Below are 24452 nucleotides of genomic sequence, written 5' to 3'. Positions count from 1 at the left end.
TGCGATGCCCTGCCTGCGAAGCACCAATCCGACAGATTATAGTCGGGTCGGAAATCGAACCCAGACGAGACGGCTCAAAAGTAAGTACGCCCTGCACCATCCTGTGGGACAGCATGACATATTGAAGCAGGAGCACGATGGAGGGACAGGACGACGCCCTTCATACGTATGTCACCCACAACACAGCAGCTCCGCAGTGTCCTCGAATCGTAGTGATGCATATATAGCCAATCCCACAACGCTTTGTAAAATCAACCTGAACATAACCAGGTGAAAATAACAACGAGTAATATTCAAGCCTTCACATAAAAATATATTATTCAAGCGCTTTCAACGGGAAATTGCCATATTCCCCACGCATGACCCAACCTCCTTCCCTTACAATGACACTTTTCACCCACAATCCCTTCTCCTCCCTTTTTTTTCTCAATCTCCACCTCCACACGTTTCTGACTTGATATTTAGGTGGCCCCTTACACGTGGTTCCATTCAGCACTGTTGTTGAAACACATGCTCTGTCACGTTGTGCAATAAATTATTAAATACTACTTTGAGATTGGCACTGCAGATAATTGACTTCACCGAGTTCTCTTCTTTCGGACGCATTTTAGTTGTGTTTTGGAAAACGCGTTAAGTGAGCATATGTGCAGCCACACACTACAATTTTATACACTTTACGGTGTTTGACTCACCATGAATATCAGGAATGAATTACACCGGAAGTCGAGGAGAAGGACGGTTATTCTTAACCCAGGGGAGCAGTCTCGTCGGTCTCCTCTCTGCGTGATATTAAATAACATTGGATTTTTAACAACTCCTAGTCGACTGGTGAGTACAACCAACCAAGACAGCCGGTTTAAGATTTCATCAAAACAATAATGTACTGCATTCCTCAAGCACTCCTTGGCAAACTTTGTGCTTGGTGACCCACTAATTATAATCAGAGTTGGTTCCCTCAGGCATTGAGCAAAAAAAACCATTGAGCTTGAGCTTGGGTGGTGGGGACAACCAGGGAGTGGGGGAGGAAGGGGGAGAGAGAGGAGAAGGGAGGGAGGTCGAGCCAATATTGTAGGTTTATCCAATGGTTCCTGGAATGAGATAGTCACAATCATCGAAGAAACACCAAAGTTTTTATTTTTCAAAAAATTCGGTTTGGTGAATTCGTGGTTTTTCAGGGGCTCAAAAAAAAAAGAATCAATGAGCCGTTAGCTCGACACATTTATATAAAAACCCATCTTTCATGAGCCATGCATAAAGCAGCTGGGCATACGGAAAAAAAACATCTATGATCCGCGAACTTGACCTGCTTCTGCATTCGCTGCCATGTGCTTCGCATTTTCATGGTTTTCGCGGCCCCGAATTTTAGCCGCACTATAAGCGAGCTTTGCGGGATGATCCACCAGCTGCGTAAACAAGTCAACTCTGCGAATTATAGAATGCAAACGCTTCATTAAATCTATTATTGAAATTAGCTGCTGCTCAATATGCCATCATCCAGAATCTTGATAACATCCCCCACAAACAAGGTGCAGAGTCCTCACCCCTCCTGCAGCTACCCACAATGCCCGCATTCCTTCAATAAATTGGAAACGGTACCTGGTGTTGTCGTTTTTTTGTTGTTTGTAAGCATTGACTGTAATCATGTGCACTTGTAGTCGAAAACATTTTAAACTTTAAAAAAATTCCTCGATGAATCAGGAACCGCCGGGAACCTATAACCTATCCCCCCTTTTCCTCATTGAAACAATGGCACGGCATACATTCGCAGGAGTTTCATCGACCTTTGCGGATTTTCGTCGACATTCGCAGGATTTTCATCGATCTTCGCGGATTTTCGTTGCCATTTCCCGGACTATGATCGACATTCGTGTATCATCATCGACATTCACGGGATTTGCCTCACCATTTGCGGATTTTGCCTCGCCATTCGCGTTTTGTTCATCAATATTCATGGTTTTCACGATTTGGGAACCAATCCCTCCATTTTCCATTGAAACAATGCCCCGCCATTCGCGGTTTCACAATTCGCGCTATTTTCCAAGAACGTGTCCCCTGCAAATAGTGGGGTTCGACTGTATATATCCACTGCTCCACTCAACCACTCACTGATGGAAATGTTTAGTGCTTTCTAAGTGGACTTGCAAATTGAAACTTTGCTTAGTGATGTAACTCAAACCTACAATTCGAGCAAAAGTCATAAAACTGTCCGTAGACTTGGTGGCATAATTTTTAGAACATCCACTCTAGGTCTGACAGGTCGCTGTTTGATCCTGACACCGAGGAGTCATCCTAAAATCTTTTAAAATGGTACATGCTGCTTTCTTGCTTAATTCTCAGCATTTAAAAAAGATATAACACAGACAAACAACCATAGGTTGGTATCCATGGGGAGAATTCCTCCTTAATTGCCCCACTGAATGCGGAAAGAAAAGTGATGTTATAAAGATTGCTGGTACCCAGAGTCTCTGGGAAGTGATGTCACTTCCTCAAAGCTCAGCGGCTGTGTTTATGCGAGTCAAGTCTGGTGTTGTCTCGTGTGTTTCTGTGCCTGTGTGTGTGATTTGTGTCTCAGCTCCTCCACAAGCCTATGAATCCCTGTGAAAGAAAATTTTAAACATTAAAAAAGAATCCATTAGCAAGCATATCCGTAAAGGAAAGTCAGCCTGTGGAGCATCCTTCCCTTGGCTGAGAGTGGCAGAGATGGCAACGCCTACTACTCACCTATTTTTGATTATGCCTGCATTGAGGATGCACCCCCGTATATGCTTGCAGTCTGTGTGTATGTATATACTGTGTTCATATTTAAATGATTGTTGCATCTCCTCTCGCTTTAGGGTCGCACCGGGGCCAGTGGGCGCTGTGGCGGTTACTGCGGAAAATGTGCTGTCCATTCGAGCACAGGCCTGAAGCTGAGCGTTCTCTAATGCAGAATTGAATATTCGTTCATCGACGTTTGAAACTGCAGCTCCAGGAAATGGCCTTGGTATCGAAGCTCTTCCAACACGTACCAAAAACTTTGCCTGTGTTTGAATGACGAACATGTCACTGCTTGAACTTCCAACACGAAGCCATTTTAATGGTGCAGCCGGCTGCGTAATGCACAGAAGTGACCGGTGTATCACCTATCGGTACAGTGGTATTCTCCATCCACTAAAGCTCCGGGAAGCACCTCTAAAAATGGTCTCACCAGAACTATAACTATAACAATACTCTTGGACAATAATGATAGCTATCGTTGTGATTCTGATTGTTTCCAGAGACATTCAATTTTATTTTCTGCTAAAACGAAAACGATCAAGGCCAGTGACCAATCGGTGGCTGTTTACATGTGACGTCATGACCCCCCACCTTCCAAAAATGTATTTTGGCACCAAAATGTAGGAGGAGAAACACGAGCAACTGATATTTATACCCACAGAGAGAGAGAGAGAGAGAGTGAGAGAGAGAATGGGAGGAAACACAGAAATCAGCAAGTAAGAGGGTTGGGATGGAAAGGTTAATGGAGGTAATAAAACTCATGTCAGAATAGAGTGGCGGTGGAGCACACGAGGTGGCGGTGCATTGTCTGCTTCAAGGCATAGAGGGAAGTGTGGGAAAGAACAGCCTCTGGAACATGGTTCAATTGATGGAAGAAGCGAAGAATAAGGAGTTGAGGTGGGCAGTTAGCCTGGATTTTGGAAGTTTTATCAGGAAAAGGTTATTGGAAGAATGCAAGCACCCTGGAGTTGCTGGTGAGAGTCAAAGGATTGAAAGAGATAGAGCCCAATATCGGAGAAAAAGCAGAAGAAAACAGAGCATCGACCTGCTTGTGATGTGAAAGCAAAAGACGACCTTGCGCTTCAAACTTATCGTGGGAAATTCCACATGATCCAGGAGGGAAAGGGATGTTGCTGGGGTGTGCTTGTCCATGTGGGAGAGCAGTTCTCCATCGATTTATGGACCAAGGCCTTGCAGACTGATTATCTCTGATTTTCCGAAGAAAGACTTGGATTTTCGGACGATGCCCAGTCTTTGGCTGGCTTTGGAGGCCGGCTTTGCAATGTGGTTGGCCCAGGAGAGGTTATGGCTGGTGGTGAGGCCTATAAGTTCAAGAGACTAAACCTCTTCCAGTGGCTGACCATGGAAATAAACAGGTGAGTTAGTTTGATGATCCTTCCGGAGCATCAGGTTGAGAAGGATCAAGGACATGTTCCATTTATCAGACCAGCATCAAATAAATTCCAGATCAACAGAGTTACACAGCTGCTGTCTGCCGAGTCTCTAGCAGTAGGATGGGAAACAATATGACACAATGTAGAGTCGTCCGCAAAAAGGAAAAGAGTGTTTTCCAGAGCATTGGAGAGATCATTTATATAAATGAGGAACAATATTGAGCCCAACACACTGCCTTGACCTCTGCTGGGAGAGGGGAGTAGAGGGTTCCATTGATGGCAACACGATGAATGCGTGAGTAGAGGAAGTCAGAAATACAGGAATTAAGATGGCCATCTAATGCCAGAGACGGAGAGGTTAGCAAGCAAAGCAGGATGCCACAATGTGTCGAATGCCCAAGATATGTCGAATGAGTCGGTCCAGACCGCTTTATTGAGATGAAGGGCCTCCAACTATTGTTGAGAGAGGTGAAGAATGTCCAGAGTTACGTGACTGGGATAGAATTCGAACTGATTTGAAGAGATCAGGCTGTTTAAAAAAAAGGAAAATACATCAGCAGCAATGATCAATTATGTTACATTACTTGTAATTGGAAAAAAAGCCCTACCCGGCTGAGGAAGTGACACACCACTGACCGAGCCAATGTGAGAGGAGGGCCAGGTCACGTGACATATGACGCCCATCGATAACGCCGTGATTTCATGTTTTTTACGTCAATTTCAATGAGAATTGAAAGTTTCTATTGCGATGTTGAGCTTGCGCGCTTAGAAATGCAGTACAGGACATTTGCAGGAAATTGACCCTTGGAGTTTAGAAACATATAAGGAACAAACAAACAAATATAATCGCTCTTCTCAATATAGATTTAATGTATCCGTATTAATTATCCTTCCTTGCGTCCTCATACTTTGTTCTGTACAACAAAAACAGCAGCAATCCTATCCATTGTCTGCCATCTTGGGGGAAAACCAACAAGGAAGTGGGTCTTCAATGGCACATGCTAGACTATTCATCGAAGGCCTTTTCGTTCTTGTGTGACCACTCTCAAAAGGATTTATAGCTATATCGTCATCATTGTCCGTGTGACTGGGGATTTAGAGTTTGGGTAAATATGAAAACGATCAACAAGACACAAGCTTACGCATCATCGTTACACAACATCCGGAAATTGCTACCTCGTCCGCCTTTATTTCAACATCCAGAAAGGCCATATTGAGAACTTTCACAAAACTTTTGGAATTATTTATATCACTGACAATGTTGTTTTTATATATGCAATAAATGTAGTTTTTATTTAAAAAAAAAAAAAAAAAAAAAACTGGTGTAAATGTGTACAAAAGTTTGCTCATTTAATTTCCCGGTTCGTGCTGATATCACATGACTGACAAAGGTGCTAAAACTGTACATATTTCAGATTACTGAGAGCCTAATTATGCCAAAGCTGTTGAAATGTTAACCTGATTGAAAACGAGAACTGTTTTGCTGAACTCTGCAACGAAGATGTTGATTTTTTACTCTCCAAAAAGAAATGCAAAGACGAAAAGGCTCACAATCCACGTGTTTTAGAACCTTCTAGAAGGGGTAGTTGCGAGACGTAGGCCCGACACAATTTGCACTTTTCGTTGCAGTCGGATGATCCGCTTGCGATGAACAGCCATTTCTTTTACAAAAAGAGAGTCGTTAGGGGCCTAAATAGGACTGGGGCCTAAAGTGAGATCACCGCCTGAAAGATGGCCGTTTCTGGTTTCGTCTCAAAAAGGGGCATTCTGCGATGGCAGCTGTTACCTGAGAGATAATGTGAGTCTGTTGTTGGAAAATGCAATATTTTCGTCCTGGAGTTTTTAAAAATCATTTTCACTTATATAAACACTTTTGGTGCTCCACTCGATTATGAAGATATTTTGGTGCTCCACTCGATTATTAAGATATTTTGGTGCTCCACTCGATTATTAAGATATTTTGGTGCTCGACTCGATTATGGAGTATTATTGACCGCAGTGTTCCAACATAGTACTAAGTGATTGGTTTTTGGTTGAAATTGGACGTAGCTCTTCTTTACAGTGTCTAATCACGACTGAAGATCGTTAGACCTCAATCTCTCATGGAGAATCTCACACTCATCATTTTGACCTTGTTGACATTACTCACGTCTTATACTCAAATGGCGAGATCCTTATGAAGTAAACACTCTGTTTTTGCACATATGTAGTAAAAAAAATGGAATGTTACATACACTGATTTTAATATGCCTCTGTCATGTAATCTTTTAACATGCAATGTAAAATATATATTTTTAATAAGTGCACTGTGATAATAAACATGGTGTAGAAATGTCTCTTTCAACTGTTGCGGATGCATGGTTTGCATCGGAGAATGTTTGCTTTTTGTAAAACTGGCGTTTGATGAAACACCAACTCTCCAATACAAAAAATCTCGGTTCGTGGAAGAGAAAGGTGAAGGAATTTAGAGACACGGAAGAAGCAGGTGGATGAATGAATAAACAAGAAGACGTCATGCAGACCACGAGACTTGCAAAATCCACCTCTCCCCAAAATAAAAAGTTGCCATGGATACATCAAATTGTCCATTTAAGATTAAAATTGACGATATTAATCAAAGCTCGGGTCAATCGGATAAAAATTGATGCTTTTTCAGATGAAAATTGATGGTTTTAGAAGTTTGACCTAGAGTTGACCTTTGACCTTTTAATAGTTGGTTTCCCAATTCAGTTGTTTAATTCTCAGGTTAATCGGATGAAAATGGACTTCTTCAGACAAAAATTGATTTAAAAAGTTTGACCTTGAGTTGACCTTAAAAACCTTTGACCTTTTGAAGTACCTTTGACCTTAAAATAGTTGGTTTCCCAATTCAGTGATGCACTATGCAATTGCTGTTTAATCCCCAAGTAAATTGGATGAAAATTGATGATGTTTTAGATGAAAATTGATGATTTTAGAAGTTTGACTTTGAGTTGACCTTTGACCTTAAAAATAGTTGGTTTCCCAATTCAGTGAGGTACTATGCAATTGCTATTTAATTTTCAATTCGATCTGATGAAAATTGATGATTTTGGAAGTTTGACCTTGAGTTGACCTTTGACATTTTGACCTCAAACTAGTTGGTTTCCCAATTTAGTGATTCAATATGCAAATGCTGTTCAATTTTCAAGTCCATAAGATCAATAAGATTCTTCCTTATGACCAACTCTACCATCTGGTGAAGTTTCATGAAGATCGGATTAAAATTGTGACCTGTATGCGATTGATGGACAAACAGACTAAACAGACAGAATAATGCACAAGGTTAATCAATATATAATTGAAAAATTGTCGATTTGGCAAGTAACAAGACAGGAGAGAGAAAGGATGATATTGTCGGATGTGTGGCGCCCATGTCAACCACTCAACAACAACCGCAGGTGGCAAGGAGACCAAACAGAGTTCCCTCTGCGGATGACCGAATTGAACGAGGATCAAGCCACAGTGGTTTTTAGCTTGTCCTCATATTCCAAATCAGTTATCAATATTAGAATAAACTCAAATTTACTCCTCCAGGGGTTTCTAATTAAATTAGTTGTCGGCACGGGAAAGAGGGCAGAAACTAGATGAGCATATGTGAAGTAGGAAATGCTCAAACAGTTAAATGGGCACACGATAACAAATATGGTGCAGAATAACCCCAGGCTGAACACCAGGAGAGCAGGCCCTGAGGAACAGTGTCAAGTAGGCAGCTTGAGGGGCGAACGTCCCGACAGCAAGAGAGCGATCGGAGAGAAGGAACATGCCTTTTCTGCAGTTCCTTCCCCCCTGCCGACTGATAGCACTTGGCCAATGACAGCAACCTGCTCCCCCAAAGCCAGCTGTCTCTATCCCGCATCCTCCACCGGGGCTACCAATCGCCGATTATCGAGGTGGAATGGAAATGGGGGAGGTCTCTCCGCTCAGAGGAAACCTACAATCATGGCTCTCCCTGCCGTAGGCAGATCAGACCAATCACCGACCCAGGTTTCCAGCCAATCATAACCTTGGGACATCCATAGTCCGCTGTTGACAGACCATTTTATTGGGAGGAGAGAAAAACAAAAGAAAGAAATGAGGGAACGGTTTGAGGTGCGAAAGGACGAGTTTGACGAAAGATAGTTTAGCAAGAAGTGAATGAGGAAGATGGCCTGTTGAACATGACCAACAGGGAACAGACTGGTAATGAGAACATGAGATAAGGTGCCTTTTTCACTTATTTATGGAAAGTAGAAGAGTTTTGGATTATATAGTATTCAGGGGTGAAGGACATCTGGAATGAAAATGTGAAACATGGTACCCACCCCAAATGGAAAACAGGACCCCACTTATTCTCTCATACGCAGTATGTGGTTCCTGGTAGCATCATTGATAGGGAGCACAGTGTTGCTGATCTAGTGCCCCCTGCAGCTTTGGGCCGGAATGTAGAATTTGTTCAAGGTGCCGACCCTTCAGAGACACCATGGGATCTTTAGCATCCACCAACTAATGTCAGCAGAGGGCTCCCCAGGTTAACTCCGATGAAAGGGATGGTACACTTTGCGATGCAACGCCGCGAATACAAACCACCAATCTAACAATATCAAACGCAGACTAGACAGCTCATAGAAAATGTATTACATCTGAACCACCATGTCGGATTTGTATGCTGTAATTAACTCCACCACCTACAGTGGGTGAAGATTCTGTTTTTATCCCTGTTTGCTGTGACAAGGATATCTCAAAACGTTATGGACAGATTCGGATGAAACGCTTTCGTCCGATACGTCCGAAAAGATTCCGACAGGGATGAATCGATTCGATTTTGGTGAAGATCCGGATTCTGATACGGATACTAGAATTTTTTTATTACCTCGCACACGTGAAGCGAAAAGCATGGTTAAGCAAATTTGGTTCACTTCTGTCTGTCCACAAATGTCAGTTTATGATCGAGGAACAACTTCATCTCAATTGAATGTTATATTTTGAACACAAATCGGAAAACGAATGTGTAGTTTAGCAGAACTTTCGCTGTGAATTCATCCCGATCACCCATGGGTAGACAGGAATGTGACAAACTTTTACTCTGCCTGTCTGGGAGTCAATCAAAATTGAAAATCATTTCAAACAGGAAAGTTACTGTTTCTAAGGACATTTTAAAGGACACAAACAACAGGCACGAATAACTGAAGAACACAAATCACATTTTTAGCAATTTCAAAAAACCTCAAGTTTTGCAGTACTCTGACATGTTAAATAAGGCGGTGTATAAGACTGCAACAACGGTGGTAAACTTCTGAAATTAATTATTTTAATAAAACTTTCACAATATTATTACGTTTGTGAGGGTAAGGGGATTAAATACCTTAGTCGAGATATAATAGTGTAGGTTTAGCATGCTCCAAGTGTCGCAAAGAAGAAGAATCCAGCCCGATGTAACCGAGTGGGGAATCTCTATAGAATAAGATCATATATGTGTCTCCATACGAGGGGTGGAGCTATGCTAATTAGGTAGGGCTTAAGAATAAACCCCAGTGTATAATTGCTCTGTGATTTTCCCTTCGTTGTTATGTTATTGCATCAAAAAGGGCCGCAATTACAATAACTACAACGGCGGCACACAAGCCCCGCCTCACGGCCTTCGACGTCATCCAAACATTCCCGAATGGAGATTAGACTCCGTTACCGACGACTAGTAATGAGGAGGCCACGGCCGGCCTTCGTGATTGGTGGAGGCGCGATGCGATGATCGAGTGGAGCTCGACGCAATCGTGGAACATTGGAGAGTGAAGATTTTAAAAAAGACGCGGTCGCACCATCTTACTCTCTTTTCTGGTTCTGTCTTTGATCGTGGGCAGTCCCATTTCCCTCTTGTTCCGCCCTGGTCGCCGGCATGTGGTCTTTGGTTCGTGTGCACTCTTGGGAAAGGGCTGGTGAGAAACTGGGGTTCGGGGCTGTCAGAACTACAAGGCACAGGATCAACGTCTGCAGTGGACTGGGTCTGCGTCGTGTTTCCTCTGGACGTCGAGGAGTGCGACTCCACGCCATGGTTTGGATGTGACGAGCGACCAGAAAACCTTGAGAGCCATTTGGGAATGCAGAGCTGAGTGCCGGCCGATGAACAAAGCATTATTTATTTTCTTTTTCTTTCGTTTTCCCCTTGTTTGTTTGTATATGAGTCTGAGTGGAGATGTCTCAATGAAGAATTTTAGTTTTACCTCACCTTTCATTGTTATTTGCATTTATTTTCATTAAATCATTATTTGTCGAATCTTACTTTTCTTGTATTGTGGATTTTGCTGTCCCGTCTTTGTTTGTGTGTTCGGATAACCCCTGCATGTGATCCCGATCAGGTAAGACTTCCAGCCTTCCCGCGCGCACAAAAAGATAATACCGCCAAGTTGGATATACGCCTCAGAATAAAGCTCATTTCAGTTATTCCCCCTCTTGGGGTCTTAACCCTGGAGACATGACAATATTTTTTAACTTATTGCAATTTAATTATAAACTTGAACACTGTAGAGCACAAATCACATTTTTAGCAATCCCAAATCCTCCAGTTTTGCAGTACTCGGACATGTTAAATAAGGCGGTGTATAAGACTGCATCAACGGCGGTAAACTCCTGGATTTTTTAAAATGATCTTTAAAATCATAATTTTATTTTATTGAATTATCTACTTGAACACCACGTGGGGTAAGGTAAGGTGCTCTTTAAGTCATTCTTCACCACTGAGATATATGGCCAAAAAAACAATATATAGCACAATATATCAAAAATTGTGGACGGATTATGACAAAATGTGGTGGATGAGTTGGTTAGGTGATAAGAACAAGCCGATTGGATCTTGGTTCAGGTCCGAATCCAGATCAGGCCTATCAGCGAGATACAAAATGTAAATTGTTCAACTTGGTGGAGGTATGCTCTCTACCGAGTGCCATTGTAGTTTAATGTTGATCAAGAGTAGCTGAAGTTAAAATATACCATAACCACCTTCTTCAATAAAAGTACGCACATATTAATTTTGTAGAATATAGAGCTGTTTTTCCTTGAAAGAGCAACAACCAGTTGAGTTAATAAAAATAATTCCACAATTATTCCTGTTACCCCAAACTCCCAAGCTAGTTCAGCAATATAACCTGGACAAGAAATTACTTAAAGTCAAGTGCACCAGCTCCGAGTTCATCTGCGAGTCTCCGGAAGGTAGCGAGCTCAGGAGGCGTAGCTCATGTTTGAGCTAGTTTGGCTTTGAAAATCCCTTTATGCATTGCCTCCAATGGATGTGATTGGCACTTTTGACACAAATAACAAATTATGAAAGAATAAAGGAGTTCTTAAACACAAATGGGTATAAGCTGGTGTCTTTTGTCACGTGCTCACTTTATCTGTTATGTCAAAGTTCTTGGCCAAGTAATGAAAAAATACCTTCCGTTTCCACTCAGCTCATTTGCGCAATTTAGAAATCTACAAACATATGGAATCAAGTGCTTGATGAAGTAGAATTGGGAAAGAACGTCACGAAAAAAAAAACATTCCTGTTTTGTGTTTTCTGACTTAAATGATGTTCATTTGTGTTTGCTGTCGGTTTTTTAAAACTTGGCTTTGGGCAATCTTCTTCTTTTCTCAACTGTTCTTCTCCAGAATTATTCCCACGTTGTTGTGGGGTTGGCAGGGGGAAGCCTTTGGTCAAGTCTTTCATGAACCGACTGGCCAGTCCTGACACCACACAAAGTATGAAGGGCAGGAATTTGAAATCTGTTGAGAGTGTCGGTGATAACTTGTCTACTCTTCGCGAAGGACACCGTGGGATCTTTAACATCCACTAATACTGGCAGACGAGATACCATTTAAAGTCCATCCAAGGGACCGCAACACGTATGGATGAATTACCATGCCTGTGAAACACTAGGGTGACGGTCTATAGCCGAGTCAGGATTCAAACCTAGGCGAGACAGCTTAGTGGTGAGTGTATACCTCTAGCCCATCCTTCCAGCCAATTTGGCCTTTGGCAATGCTGTAAATTAAAGAAATGGCTACATTGATTCTCGACCTTGCTGGAGAAAGAGGGTAGAATGCACCAATGTAACTAATTCCAATGGGGGGAGGATAACCTGCTTTACTAAAAAGTGGGGGTTCGGCTGGGGGGGTCGACATCAGCAGAGAATAGACATGTTAGCCCCACAAAGCCCGACGGTGGTTCCGTGCTGCCACACAATGCAGATCCTATTTACCATTTTATGACCCGATCAAAACAACCTCAAAATATAACTTTTTTTATTTTTGATCACAGTCTGTATCATAAAGCAGTATTTACATTAAAAAAAAAAAGCACAAAAAAAAATCCATTGCGGCAATGCAACAAAATAATGTACATGCTTGGTTAAAATGTTAAAGAAAAATTACAGCCAAAGCCAAATGTCTGAGGTTAATAGAGAACGCAGAAAGGTAGATTGTCTGTCCTATTTAGCAGCAAGCGCGCACAAAAAGGCTGCCCAGCCTCTTCCACCCATGACTGAAGTAATACTGTCCGCATTCACAACACTGAACCGCAGACTTCAAAACGACCACACAAGCTTTTAACCAAAAATATAAAAAAAGAAGAAGAGGAGGATTTACTTAAAAGCCTCAAAAGGAACCCTGTCCTCAGATTTCACCAAAGAGTGAATGAAAGTAGAAAAATACCAGACATTCGCATGGAACACAATTCAGCACTGTACTGCTAAAAGGCCTAGAGATCAATTCATTAGCAAGAGAGCCTGGGCATATTGCAAAAAAAATAAAATAATAATAATAATAGAATTAAAACATGTCAGTGCTGGAGTGGAATGTCTAACGTGAAGTCAGAAAAAGAAGTGGAATTGTAATTCCACATGGATGGAATTGAAACGGGCAACTGAAGGCGGAATCAAGCGCACGCGGACGGCGTTTTGACCGTCTCGTCTTGTGGATACCTTGATCTCTGAGGCGATCAAACATTTTAAATAAGGTTAACTGGAGTGTCAAAATGCCTTTAAAACCTTCCCCTCGGCAGCGCGGAGGAAGAAATGCCGCGTATCGCTCGGTGGCGCAGCTTTGCTGTTCGGGTTTAAAATGAAGGATGCCCTCCAAAAAAATATTATTAATAATAATAATAAAAATCCCAGCCAACCCACAGCCACTCTTTAACATCTAGATGGGCAGAAAAACCTCATCTAAATGGGCAAACCACATCTAGATCGTCACCTCTCATAGCGTGTGAAGGGGCGAACTCCTCTGCATGACCGTGTACGTTCCTTCGCTCCGGTGAATCCTCAACCCGGTCGAGCATGCCGCACCACTTTGTGGGACGACACAACCATGTGTAATGTTCTGTTATGCATCTTAAAAGGAAAAGCAATTTCATCGCACGAGTCGATTTAAAATCAATCCACAAGTCAATGTCACAACGACCGATGAACGTGTTATAGGTAGGGATGAAATACACGGCCATCAATCGTAAAATTGAGGTCTCCATTTGCCCTCCAAGCCAATAGAAGAAGAAACTTTTTCTTGCACAGATCGAAATTTCATGGTCACCCATTGGCATCCTCCACGGGAGCAGGAACACGGGCACCGAGGGCAACCAAAGAGGACGTCCTGCCGAGAATTGCAGTCGGTGGCGAACGCCGTCCGATGGTGCCACGAGTAGCAGAAAGGAAAATGCAGAGCGCGCAAGGCCGAGGCACGAGACTCAGCTGGCGAACTGCTCGTAGAAAGCCAATTTGACTCGTTCCACTTGATGGCAGAGTTTGATCGCTGGGCCGAGCTTGAGTTCCATGCACTCCTGCACGGTAGGCAGTGTGAGCAGCAGCAGAGCCTGGCCATCAATTTCCTACAAGACAACAAAACAGAGAATGGGATGTCAAGTCCAGGGGCTGCATAACTAGGCCACTACCATATACAGTAGGGTGGTCCTCATTGTTGAAGTTCAGATTTTCAACACTCTCACTCACATATTTTGGTCCAATATACATAGAAATATTTCACACCAAATTTTATCCATATCAGCATACAAGACCCGTTGCTTCGCTGACGGGAATACCAATCTTTCCCTTTTTTGTGTGTGTCGCAAACCTTCTTGGGAGTTCCCCAAATCCACCGTCGTTGGTTTCATTGAAATCCATGAATCCATTCTCAAGTTATAGCACGACAAACAGATAGCCACGGCTCCTTTTATGCTAATACTACAATATAAGACCCGTCGCTTTGCTGACGGAAATGATGCTAATATATAGATCGATTAACATTTAGGGGTCGCTAAATGAAGTTGGGGCTGGCAGGACGGCCTAGAGTTGTTAGCACATCAGCACACTCACCTCTAGGCCATCTCGCCTGGGTTTGAACCCCGACTCAGCTATGAACCGGAATCGCCGTGTTTCACAGGCACGTCGATTCATCATCGTGTGTGCCGTTGCTCGGATGGACGTTAAACTGCGAGTTCCATCTCCTGGCATTAGTTGGTGGATGCTAAAAACTCCATGGTGTCCTTCGCGAAGCGTAGTCGAGCTATCGCCAGCACCCTGAACAAGTTCCAAATTCCTGCACTAACTACTGCTGGGAAGGCAATGGCAAACCTCCCAGGATAATTCTCACCAATAAACTGCTTCAGCAGCACCGATGCTCTATAACAGAGTGTGGTAAATCAACATCAGGATTAATGAGGTTGAAGTTTTACCTTGTGGCTCATATTATTTCTGCACATCTACTATATAAGAGAGCCGTTGGTCTGTCAAACTTTCAGAGGTTCATCAGTGAGTGTGTGGGAGTGTTTTAGGCAAAAAAAATAAAAATAAAAAAAGTTCGAAAAAAAAAGTTCGTTTTTTTGGATAAAAAAAAAAAATCTCTCTATAGTGTCAAAGCCTTTTTGATTAATGACAGTTATAATTATATACAAGTACACATTCGCATAAATAAATACAAAACAATTCACAAACATTTAAACACAAATAAATCAAACAATTCCGGAAGTGTACGAAGTTGGTAGTAAAGCTTCTTCTTCCTCCTTAACGTCATCATACTTAACTCAGAAACGTGATGAACGGTACATTCATCAGCAGATATTGAACGAAAAGGTAAAATGATGAATTGACATTTGTGATGGATTCTGATTTGGATGCAATTGCTTTTCCATTATATTTGCCCTCATTTCAAATATGTTAATGTTTCTTTTTCGCTTGAGCAACACCAGGTACTCCAGCTATAAACACGAATATACTTTACTCGGGGTTCAAATACAACTTTGGCTGGGGGGTAACACAGGCTATGTGGCCGCGGCCTCATTCGGGGGTGTGGGGGACCGGGAGAGGAGCGTAAATTCTCTATGTAAATGTGTACCGTGTAGCACCACCTGGTGATGGTGGCAGAGGGTATTACAATTTCCTTTTTTACCTGGGAAACACTGAGGTTAAAGCACTCTTTACATGGGTAAATTCTTCCTCCATCCCTTCCCCCCTCCCCCAAAACGGAGGAGCCTGTCAAAGCCCCTCCGCCCCCCAAAAAGATGTATATATGTATATGTAGTATATCTTTGCCCTCCCACTCCCTTCCCCACCTCACGACCTTCCACTCACCCCACTCCCTTCCTCTCCAGACTCCCAGCTCCCCCCCCACCCCCCTCCTCATCCGGCAACGCCAGGTACTCCTGCTAGTTCTGAATATAGACAACTTGGTGGCATCCCTCCTCGTGGAATTCAATTTATAGCAACTGGAGCCCAGCATCATGCAAAATGGATGGCAAGGCCATATATGCCCTCAATATCTAGATGTTTAGGAGACCGTTTAAGCTCACTGGCCGTGAGAAAAGAACACTCCGTGACAACTGCATCTTTGTTGGTCGAGTCTACCTCAGGGCATGATATTCACTGCTGCCCATGCCACTTTGAGGGCTCACAGGATGGCCTCGAGGTATGCACACTAGTTTCTGAGCTGTCTAACCTGGGTTCGAATCCCAGCCCAGCTACAAACTGTCTTCCTCGAGTCTCAATGTCAGGACGAGGCATCAATGTGTGCACCATCCCTCGGATGGACGTTAAACTGGATGTCCCGTCTGCTGGCATCAGTCAATAATGCTACTCGCAGCCTTGATAAACCTCAAGAAGGATAATGCATGGATAAACCTTCATTGTGCATCCAGATGAATGTCACGAAGTCTAAGGACATGTCAATTGAAAATATTGAACACAATGGACTTCTTCAAGCGCCTCAAAATTCCAAATGTTTTTCACGATTCCAACCCGAAGTCTTGGGAGCTCAGAGAGGCACTACAGACATTTGAACACTAGAAGGTGGCAAATGACAATACCGGAAGGTGTGTGACCCTTATTGAGGAGTGTAATACCATCATAATAAAGAACGAAGAATATAAATCATTGTTCTTTCAAGAAGAGCAGGGCCATAGCCACTTGCCAAACAGCAAATAGGAAACAATATGAATGCAAAAGTGACTAAACACGTCACCCCACCAGTACCATGCCACGGCAGTCCAGAACATCAACCTCAAAAAGCTCCGCGGTTTAAAACGGATGAAGTCTGACGTGATTATTTTGTACATTGGAACGAAATTAGGGTTTGACGGCTTTAGAACTTTTGACTTTGGATTTTACCTGCAAATAAAGACCACTCTAATATAGAGGTTATTGAGGGGGAATGGTAAGGATCATGTCTTACAGTCCTCTCCGATCTCTTTGACTGCCCCAATCAATCCTACCTTCTTGTGGGGTCGCCCGGGCAAAGTTTTTGGCCTAAGTTTTCGATGAAACGGCTGACTAGATTCAATGTTTGACTATAGGAGGTGGGAAATTGTAATTTCACCAGGATGCTGGTGATAACTCGCCTTATCTTCATGCGAGACACCTTGGAATCTTCAACATCCCCAAGCTAATGTCAGCAGACAGAACACACCACTTAAAGGTCCCATGTAATTCAAAAGTTTCTGGTTATTTATATATTAACTTGACCTTCCTAGTGAAGAAATCACCCATGTTTCTTTTTTTAAATCAACAATGGGATAATTAGACCAATATTTTGAACATTTGTAGTGTTTTTCACAACTTGCTATGCCCCGCCCCTCAAAACAGTGGAGTTCAGCGAACCGCAGGTCACGTGACCGGTGACGTCATCTCCAGAACGAAGTCCATGCCATCTCGATTCGCTATGCTTCGGCCCGCGATCCGTTCCGTGTAATTTGTACGTACTCTACTTTTGATTTGCTTGATCTTGATCTGAGGTATGCTGAGACACATGTGTGTCACGCCTCGCCTTGTTGACAAGCCCGCAGGTCACGTGACCGGTGACGTCATCTCCAGAACGAAGTCCATGCCATCTCGATTCGCTATGCTTCGGCCCGCGATCCGTTCCGTGTAATTTGTACATACTCTACTTTTGATTTGCTTGATCTTGATCTGAGGTATGCTGAGACACATGTGTGTCTCGCCTCGCCTTGTTGACAAGCCCGCAGGTCACGTGACCGGTGACATCATCTCCAGAACGAAGTCCATGCCATCTCGATTCGCTATGCTTCGGCCCGCGATCCGTTCCGTGTAATTTGTACGTACTCTACTTTTGATTTGCTTGATCTTGATCTGAGGTATGCTGAGACACATGTGTGTCACGCCTCGCCTCGTTGATAAGCCCGCAAGGTCGCTCCGTGGAACGGCCTGCACGTACTCAACTATGTGTGAATTAAATAATTAACAACTCACGGTCTGAGGTAACTCGGCTAAAAATTATCCAATTTGCACCAAATAAAGTTTATGAATGGTTTCACAGACCCCTACTTCTCACTAAAAGTGGAAACAGAATGTAAATTGGAGTTAAAACAAGCCCGCAAGGTCGCTCCGTGGAGCAGCCTGCACGTACTCAACTATGTGTGAATTAAATAATTAACAACTCACGGTCTGAGGTAACTCGGCTAAAAATTATCCAATTTGCACCAAATAAAGTTTATGAATGGTTTCACAGACCCCTACTTCTCACTAAAAGTGGAAACAGAATGTAAATTGGAGTTAAAACAAGCCCGCAAGGTCGCTCCGTGGAGCAGCCTGCACGTACTCAACTATGTGTGAATTAAATAATTAACAACTCACGGTCTGAGGTAACTCGGCTAAAAATTATCCAATTTGCACCAAATAAAGTTTATGAATGGTTTCACAGACCCCTACTTCTCACTAAAAGTGGAAACAGAATGTAAATTGGAGTTAAAACAAGCCCGCAAGGTCGCTCCGTGGAGCAGCCTGCACGTATTCAACTATGGGTGAATTAAATAATTAACAACTCACGGTCTGAGGTAACTCGGCTAAAAATTATCCAATTTGCACCAAATAAAGTTTATGAATGGTTTCACCGACCCCTACTTCTCACTAAAAGTGGAAACAGAATGTAAATTGGAGTTAAAACAAGCCCGCAAGGTCGCACCGTGGAGCAGCCTGCACGTATTCAACTATGGGTGAATTAAATAATTAACAACTCACGGACTGACTGAGGTAACTCGGCTAAAAATTATCCAATTTGCACCAAATAAAGTTTATGAATGGTTTCACCGACCCCTACTTCTCACTAAAAGTGGAAACAGAATGTAAATTGGAGTTAAAACAAGCCCGCAAGGTCGCTCCGTGGAGCGGCCTGCACATATTCAACTATGGGTGAATTAAATAATTAACAACTCACGGACTGACTGAGGTAACTCGGCTAAAAATTATCCGATTTGCACCAAATAAAGTTTATGAATGGTTTCACCGACCCCTACTTCTTACTAAAAGTGGAAACAGAATGTAAATTGGAGTTAAAACAAGCCCGCAAGGTTGCTCCGTGGAGTAGCCTGCACATATTCAACTATGGGTGAATTAAATAATTAACAACTCACGGACTGACTGAGGTAACTCGGCTAAAAAGTATCCGATTTGCACAAAATAAAGTTGATGAATGGTTGCACAGACCCCAACCTCTCACTAAAAGTGGAAACAGAATGTAAATTGGAGTTAAAATAAGTGTTTGATTTGTATCAAGCAAATGCACGTGGAGCATGCTTGCGAGCGAGCTGCGTTCTGGAGGTGACGTCACATGGATTACGTCATCGGCTTTGAGGTATGGGGCAGAATTTTTAGGGGCGTTCCCAAGTGGTTCGGTTTTCTTTAATTTTTAATGTTTCAGAGTGAATATAACAAAAAATCAATGCCATATTTGAATTCACCATAAAAAGACTCATTTGGATGACATCAAATGCATTTTGAGTGAGATTCCGTGTCTGTGGACCTTTAACGTCCATCCGAGGGACAGTTTATAGTCGAATCCGGAATAGAACCCAGGCAAGGCGGCTCAAAATTATGCGCATTACCTCTGCACAATCCTGTCGGACCAATGTCTTACCGTAGGGGAAATGGAAGTAGTGATGTGCACACACTCACATAAACCCCAAGGGAAATGACGTTTGTAAAAGCAAATAAACTTGTGCACTCGCCCTGATGTTGGGCTAGCGGCTAGGGTGCCGGCTTAGGATCCTAGGATCCTGGGTTCGAATCCCGGTCGATCGCTGAATTAACGCCAGGGGGGTTGACTCAGCCTGTCATCCTTCCGAGGTCGGCTAATTGAGTACCAGCTCACTGGTAATTCCCTGTTTGTCGTTAAAGGCGGCAAAAAGGGTTGGCGTCAGGAAGGGCATCCGGCCGTAAAACATTGCTTCAAAAAGGGGACCGAAAAACAACAACAACCACGGTTCCCGAAAAAGGCCAACCCCCGCTTTGCGGGGAAAAATGGCCTCTAAAGGTGGTTTTTTTACTCACACCAGCGAGCTTCACATCAATGACTCGTCTCGTTTCCTGTTGCAAGTTTTGATGTATAACCTTGCAGCATTAATATTGATCTCTGAAGGAGATATTGCTGGATAAAAGTCATATAAGTATTAACTGTCTTCCTATTAAAATGAGATCTCTGGAAAATATTTATTTTGAAATTAAAATCTGTAGACAGGAGAAGGCCTAGTATGCCAGTTCATTTATCCAAAATGCATTACATCGATCTAACATCATTCATCATCATACCAGTCTATTTTAGTCCACTGCAGGGTAATAGCCTTCCTCCACTCTTGTTGAGGCCGAAACTATCACAATTGACTTGTTTTCCATCTATTAACATTACTATTAAAATGAACTCAACTTAACCACTGCACTTGTTTGTATTTAACTTGGTAGGGATTTTCTTGGATATTTCCGGGAGTTGATGAGACAAGTCCCACAAATTGGTGAAATGCTGCAGGTTTGAGTACACTTGCAAAGAACCTGTCCTTACGGAGAGGCGAATCACCTCCACCACTGAAGGTGGAAGAAGGTTATGTATTCACCTCTGTCTGTTTGTCTGTGACCACGATAACTCAAAAAAGGTATGGACGGATTCGGACAAAACTCGGTGAACAAATTGAGTGTGCAACAAGTATGAATTTGTTAGATTTTGGTGAAGATGTCCAGCACTGAATCCATCCTGTCGCTTCCCTGACGGCAGTTGAACATCTTATATTGCTACATGTAGAGTGTACATGGATGCGTCCACTTCATCCCGCTGTCACCACGTCGACCTACAATTTCTGGGTATGCCGATCCTGTATATAAAAAACCACCTTTAGAGGCCATTTTTCCCCGCAAGCGGGGGTTGGCCTTTTTCGGGGACCGTGGTTGTTGTTGTTTTTTGGTCCCCTTTTTGAAGCAATGTTTTTACGGCCGGCCCTTCCTGCCGCCAACCCTGTTTGTCGCCTTTTTACGACAAGCAGGGAATTACCAGTGAACTGGTACTCAATTAGCCGACCTCGGAAGGATGACAGGCTGAGTCAACCCCCCTGGCGTTAATTCAGCGATCGACCGGGATTCGAACCCAGGATCCTAGGATCCTAAGCCGGAACCCTAGCCGCGAGCCCAACACCAGGCTCCTGTATATGCCGATATGTGTATGCCGATCCTGTATATACAGTACTATAATGGGCAGAGTGAGTATATTTGCATCTATCAAGTACGTCGTTATTTCCGTGTCACATGTGCTTATTACTGAATCAAATAATTATCAATTCCATATTTAACAAGAACAGCACTCGTAGAGCGAGCACATAGTCTCGCCTTGCGCATTCATTCTGAACAAAAATATCATCGTTGATTGAACACGCTACTATTATAGCCCACTGCTCTTATGGACCAGATACCCATATCATCCAAGCACTGTATTATGTCACATCGTTTCTTGGCATGTGTTATGAATGTCAAAAAATTAATTATTCACTCACATCGGGTCAAAGATCAGATATTTGAAGTTTCACATTTTTGGAGAAGGATTTCAATTCAAACAATTATTGCAGGAATACCACTTCACCGATGACCTCATCATCATCACCCTATACCCTTGGGAGTTGATGACATATGCCGTTTCAATTTTTGTTTTCTTTGAGCGGTTTCGGAGAAAATTATGTCCTTTTTTTCACATTACTCCAACATGGCTGCCATATCATGTGACCTATGACATCAGAATGAAAAATAAAATATTCTCCATGGAAATCCCTCCTTTGTATAACGTTTCACATCGATCGGACAGGCAGTTGTAGAGAAAAGCATTTTGAAAGCAAAAATACAGAGTGTCCACAAAGTCACGCATCATAGGAAATTATTTAATTTACCTAATGTATTTTTTTATATTTTAAGAACCCATAAACCACCTTTCGAGGCCATTTTTCCCCGCAGAGCAGGGGTTGGCCTTTTTCGGGCACCGTGGTCCCCTTTTTGAAGCAATGTTTTATGGCCGGATGCCCTTCCTGCCACCAGCCCTGTTAGTCGCCTTTTGCGACACGGAATTACCAGTGAACTGGTACTCAATTTGCCGACCTCAGAAGGATGACAGGCTGAGTCAACCCCCCTGGTGTTAATTCAGCGATCGACCGGGATTCAAACCCAGGATCCTAGGATCCCAAGCCGCACCCTAACCGCTAAGCCAACACCAGGCTCTTTTTAAGAACCCATGGCGCTGAATTTACAAGAACGCATCGAGATCATCTTATTATGTGGACGTGAAGGGTGGTCACATAGAAAAGTTGCAGAAGAATTCAATAAACATAAGGGCAATACCCCTGGTGCTCACCTGGTATAATAAACAACACACTACACTGAATCAAGGTATTTTAAATCAATTTCAATGCTTGCTAGAAGACAGGGCAGCATGTAGAATCATACCAACATAATCGTAAGACTTTAAACAAACAAAAAAATACCTATTTTGGGAAGAAACCCTAAACCCTTCCCACCACCTCCCCTCCCACCCCCACCCACCAATCCTGTATACCTCCCCAGACCACAATTTTTCTAATGCCTTGACAAACATTGGTATATCACTGGTGATGAAGGTTGTGGTGAAGCTTCATCGAAATTGTGCATGTAGTTTCAGAGAAAAGAGCAAATACCTATTTTGGGGGGAAGCCCCCCAGTAGACCCCTCACGGCCCGATTTTTTTAATGCTCTGAACAAACTTTGGTATAACACGGGTGATTAAGGTTGTGGTCAAATTTCATCAGAATTGCGTGTGTATATTCTGAGAAAAAAGCAAATACCTATTTTGGGGGAAACACCCCCATACACCCCTTCAGGGACCGATATTTTTTAAATGCCGTGAACAAACTTTGGTACGTCACGGGTGATGAAGGTTGTGGTGAAGTTTCATCGAAATCGTTTGTGTAATTTCAGAGAAGAAAGCAAATATCTATTTTGGGGGGTCAAACCTGGACCCACTTTGACCCCCCCATAGACCCCTTTAAAATTAGATTTTCTTCGTGCCGTGAACAAACTTCGGTACATCACGGGTGATGAAGGTTGTGGTGAAGTTTCATCGAAATTGTGTGTAGTTTCTAAAGCAAATACTTATTTTGGGGGGAAATCCCCCGTAGACTCCCAAAGGGGCAGATCTTTTTTTAATGCCGTGAACAAACGTTGGTACATCACGGGTGGTGAAGGTTGTGGTCAAGTTTCATCGAAATATTGTGTGTAGTTCCTGAGAAAAAAGCGAATTCCTATTTTGGGGTCTAATCTGGATGCACTTTGACCCCTGGTAGACCCCTTAAACCCCAAATTATTTTAATGCCGTGAACAAACTTTAGTCACAACACAACAAATATCATTTGTGCCAAGTTTGGTCACAATCCCATCAGCGGTTTCGGAGAAGAAGTTTCAGGTGTTTACGGACAGACGGACGGACGGACAACGCGCCATCGCATAAGCTACCCTGAACTTCGTTCCAGGTGAGCTAAAAATCATCCAGGAAAATAATTGAGCCAGTCATCAGTAGCAAGACTTTTCAGCAAATTCAGAGCAACAGGATCAGTCACTGACAAACCCCATGGAGGTCGCCCTAGCGTTGCGGACGATGTTCAAGAAGTTATCATTGCCAAGGTTACTGCAAGCCCGAAAAAAACAATTAGGCGAACATCTGCCGAGTTAAGGATTCCAAAGAGCACCGTACACAAGGTGTTGAAGAAATACAAATTTCATCCGTGCAAACTGCAACACCTCTCAGAGGACGATGCAGACAGACGCAAAGAAATGTGTTCATGATTTCTGGAAATGACGCAGATCCAAACTTCGTAAAAGGAGTTTTTTTTTCTGATGAAGGCAATTTTTATGTGAACGGTGAGGTTAACAAGCAACATTGTTGCTATTGATCCCAGGAAAACCCCAACTGGTATAAACCGAGTAAGGAACAAGGTGCTGACCGAGTGATGGTTTGGTGTGGTATATGAGATGATCGCATGCGTGGACCGGTCGTTCTTCAATTAAACCGTGAACGCAGAACGGTACTTGGTTATGTTACGAGATGAATTAATGCTGCAACTTGAAGAGATCGGTATGAAACCCGAGTGGTTTATGCAAGATGGCGCACCACCACACTATGCGTTATCTGTCCATCATTGGTTGAATGAAAACTTTGCAAACAGGTGGATTGGTCGAAGAGAAACGAGAGAGTGGGCACCAAGATCCCCAGACTTCAATCCTATGGATTTCGCTATCTGGGGAATTTGAAATCACGAGTTTATACGGTGAAAATGAACAGTTTAGAAAATCTCAAACAACAAATTTGAGATGACGTCAGCTCAATTAGCCCAGATATGCTGAAGAACATTCAGAGAAACCTGCTTTTCTGTTTACAAACATGTTTTGAGATTGGTGGGACACATTTCGAACAACTGATGAGCCAACCTTACAAATAAATGTTTTGCCTATGATGCATTTCTTCAATTAAACCGTTAAAGGCCTCCAAAGCCAGTCGCCGCCT

General features: G+C 42.9%; 2 protein-coding genes across 9 annotated transcripts in view; one reads left to right on the top strand and one right to left on the bottom strand.

Moving 5' to 3' along the window:
• Positions 1–6487, top strand: part of LOC137438154 (A disintegrin and metalloproteinase with thrombospondin motifs 9) — a 247825-nt gene extending 241338 nt beyond the window's left edge. Inside the window, exon 38 of the mRNA XM_078766532.1 lies at positions 2835–6487. Coding sequence (XP_078622658.1) covers positions 2835–2924 — 90 coding nt within the window. The 3' untranslated portion in view covers positions 2925–6487. The remainder of the gene's footprint in view (positions 1–2834) is intronic.
• Positions 6488–12405: 5918 nt separating this feature from the next.
• SFMBT1 (Scm like with four mbt domains 1) overlaps positions 12406–24452 on the bottom strand; it is a 90683-nt gene continuing 78636 nt past the window's right edge. For all 8 annotated transcript variants that reach the window (XM_068133150.2, XM_068133154.2, XM_068133149.2 and 5 more), the window contains exon 21: positions 12406–13998. In XM_068133150.2, coding sequence (XP_067989251.2) covers positions 13858–13998 — 141 coding nt within the window. In that variant the 3' untranslated portion in view covers positions 12406–13857. The remainder of the gene's footprint in view (positions 13999–24452) is intronic.

This window comes from Myxine glutinosa, chromosome 12, assembly GCF_964187855.1.
Source record: "Myxine glutinosa chromosome 12, kmMyxGlut1.1, whole genome shotgun sequence".
NCBI classification, from domain to species: Eukaryota; Metazoa; Chordata; class Myxini; order Myxiniformes; family Myxinidae; genus Myxine; species Myxine glutinosa.
This window is presented reverse-complemented; position numbering and strand designations above follow the sequence as displayed.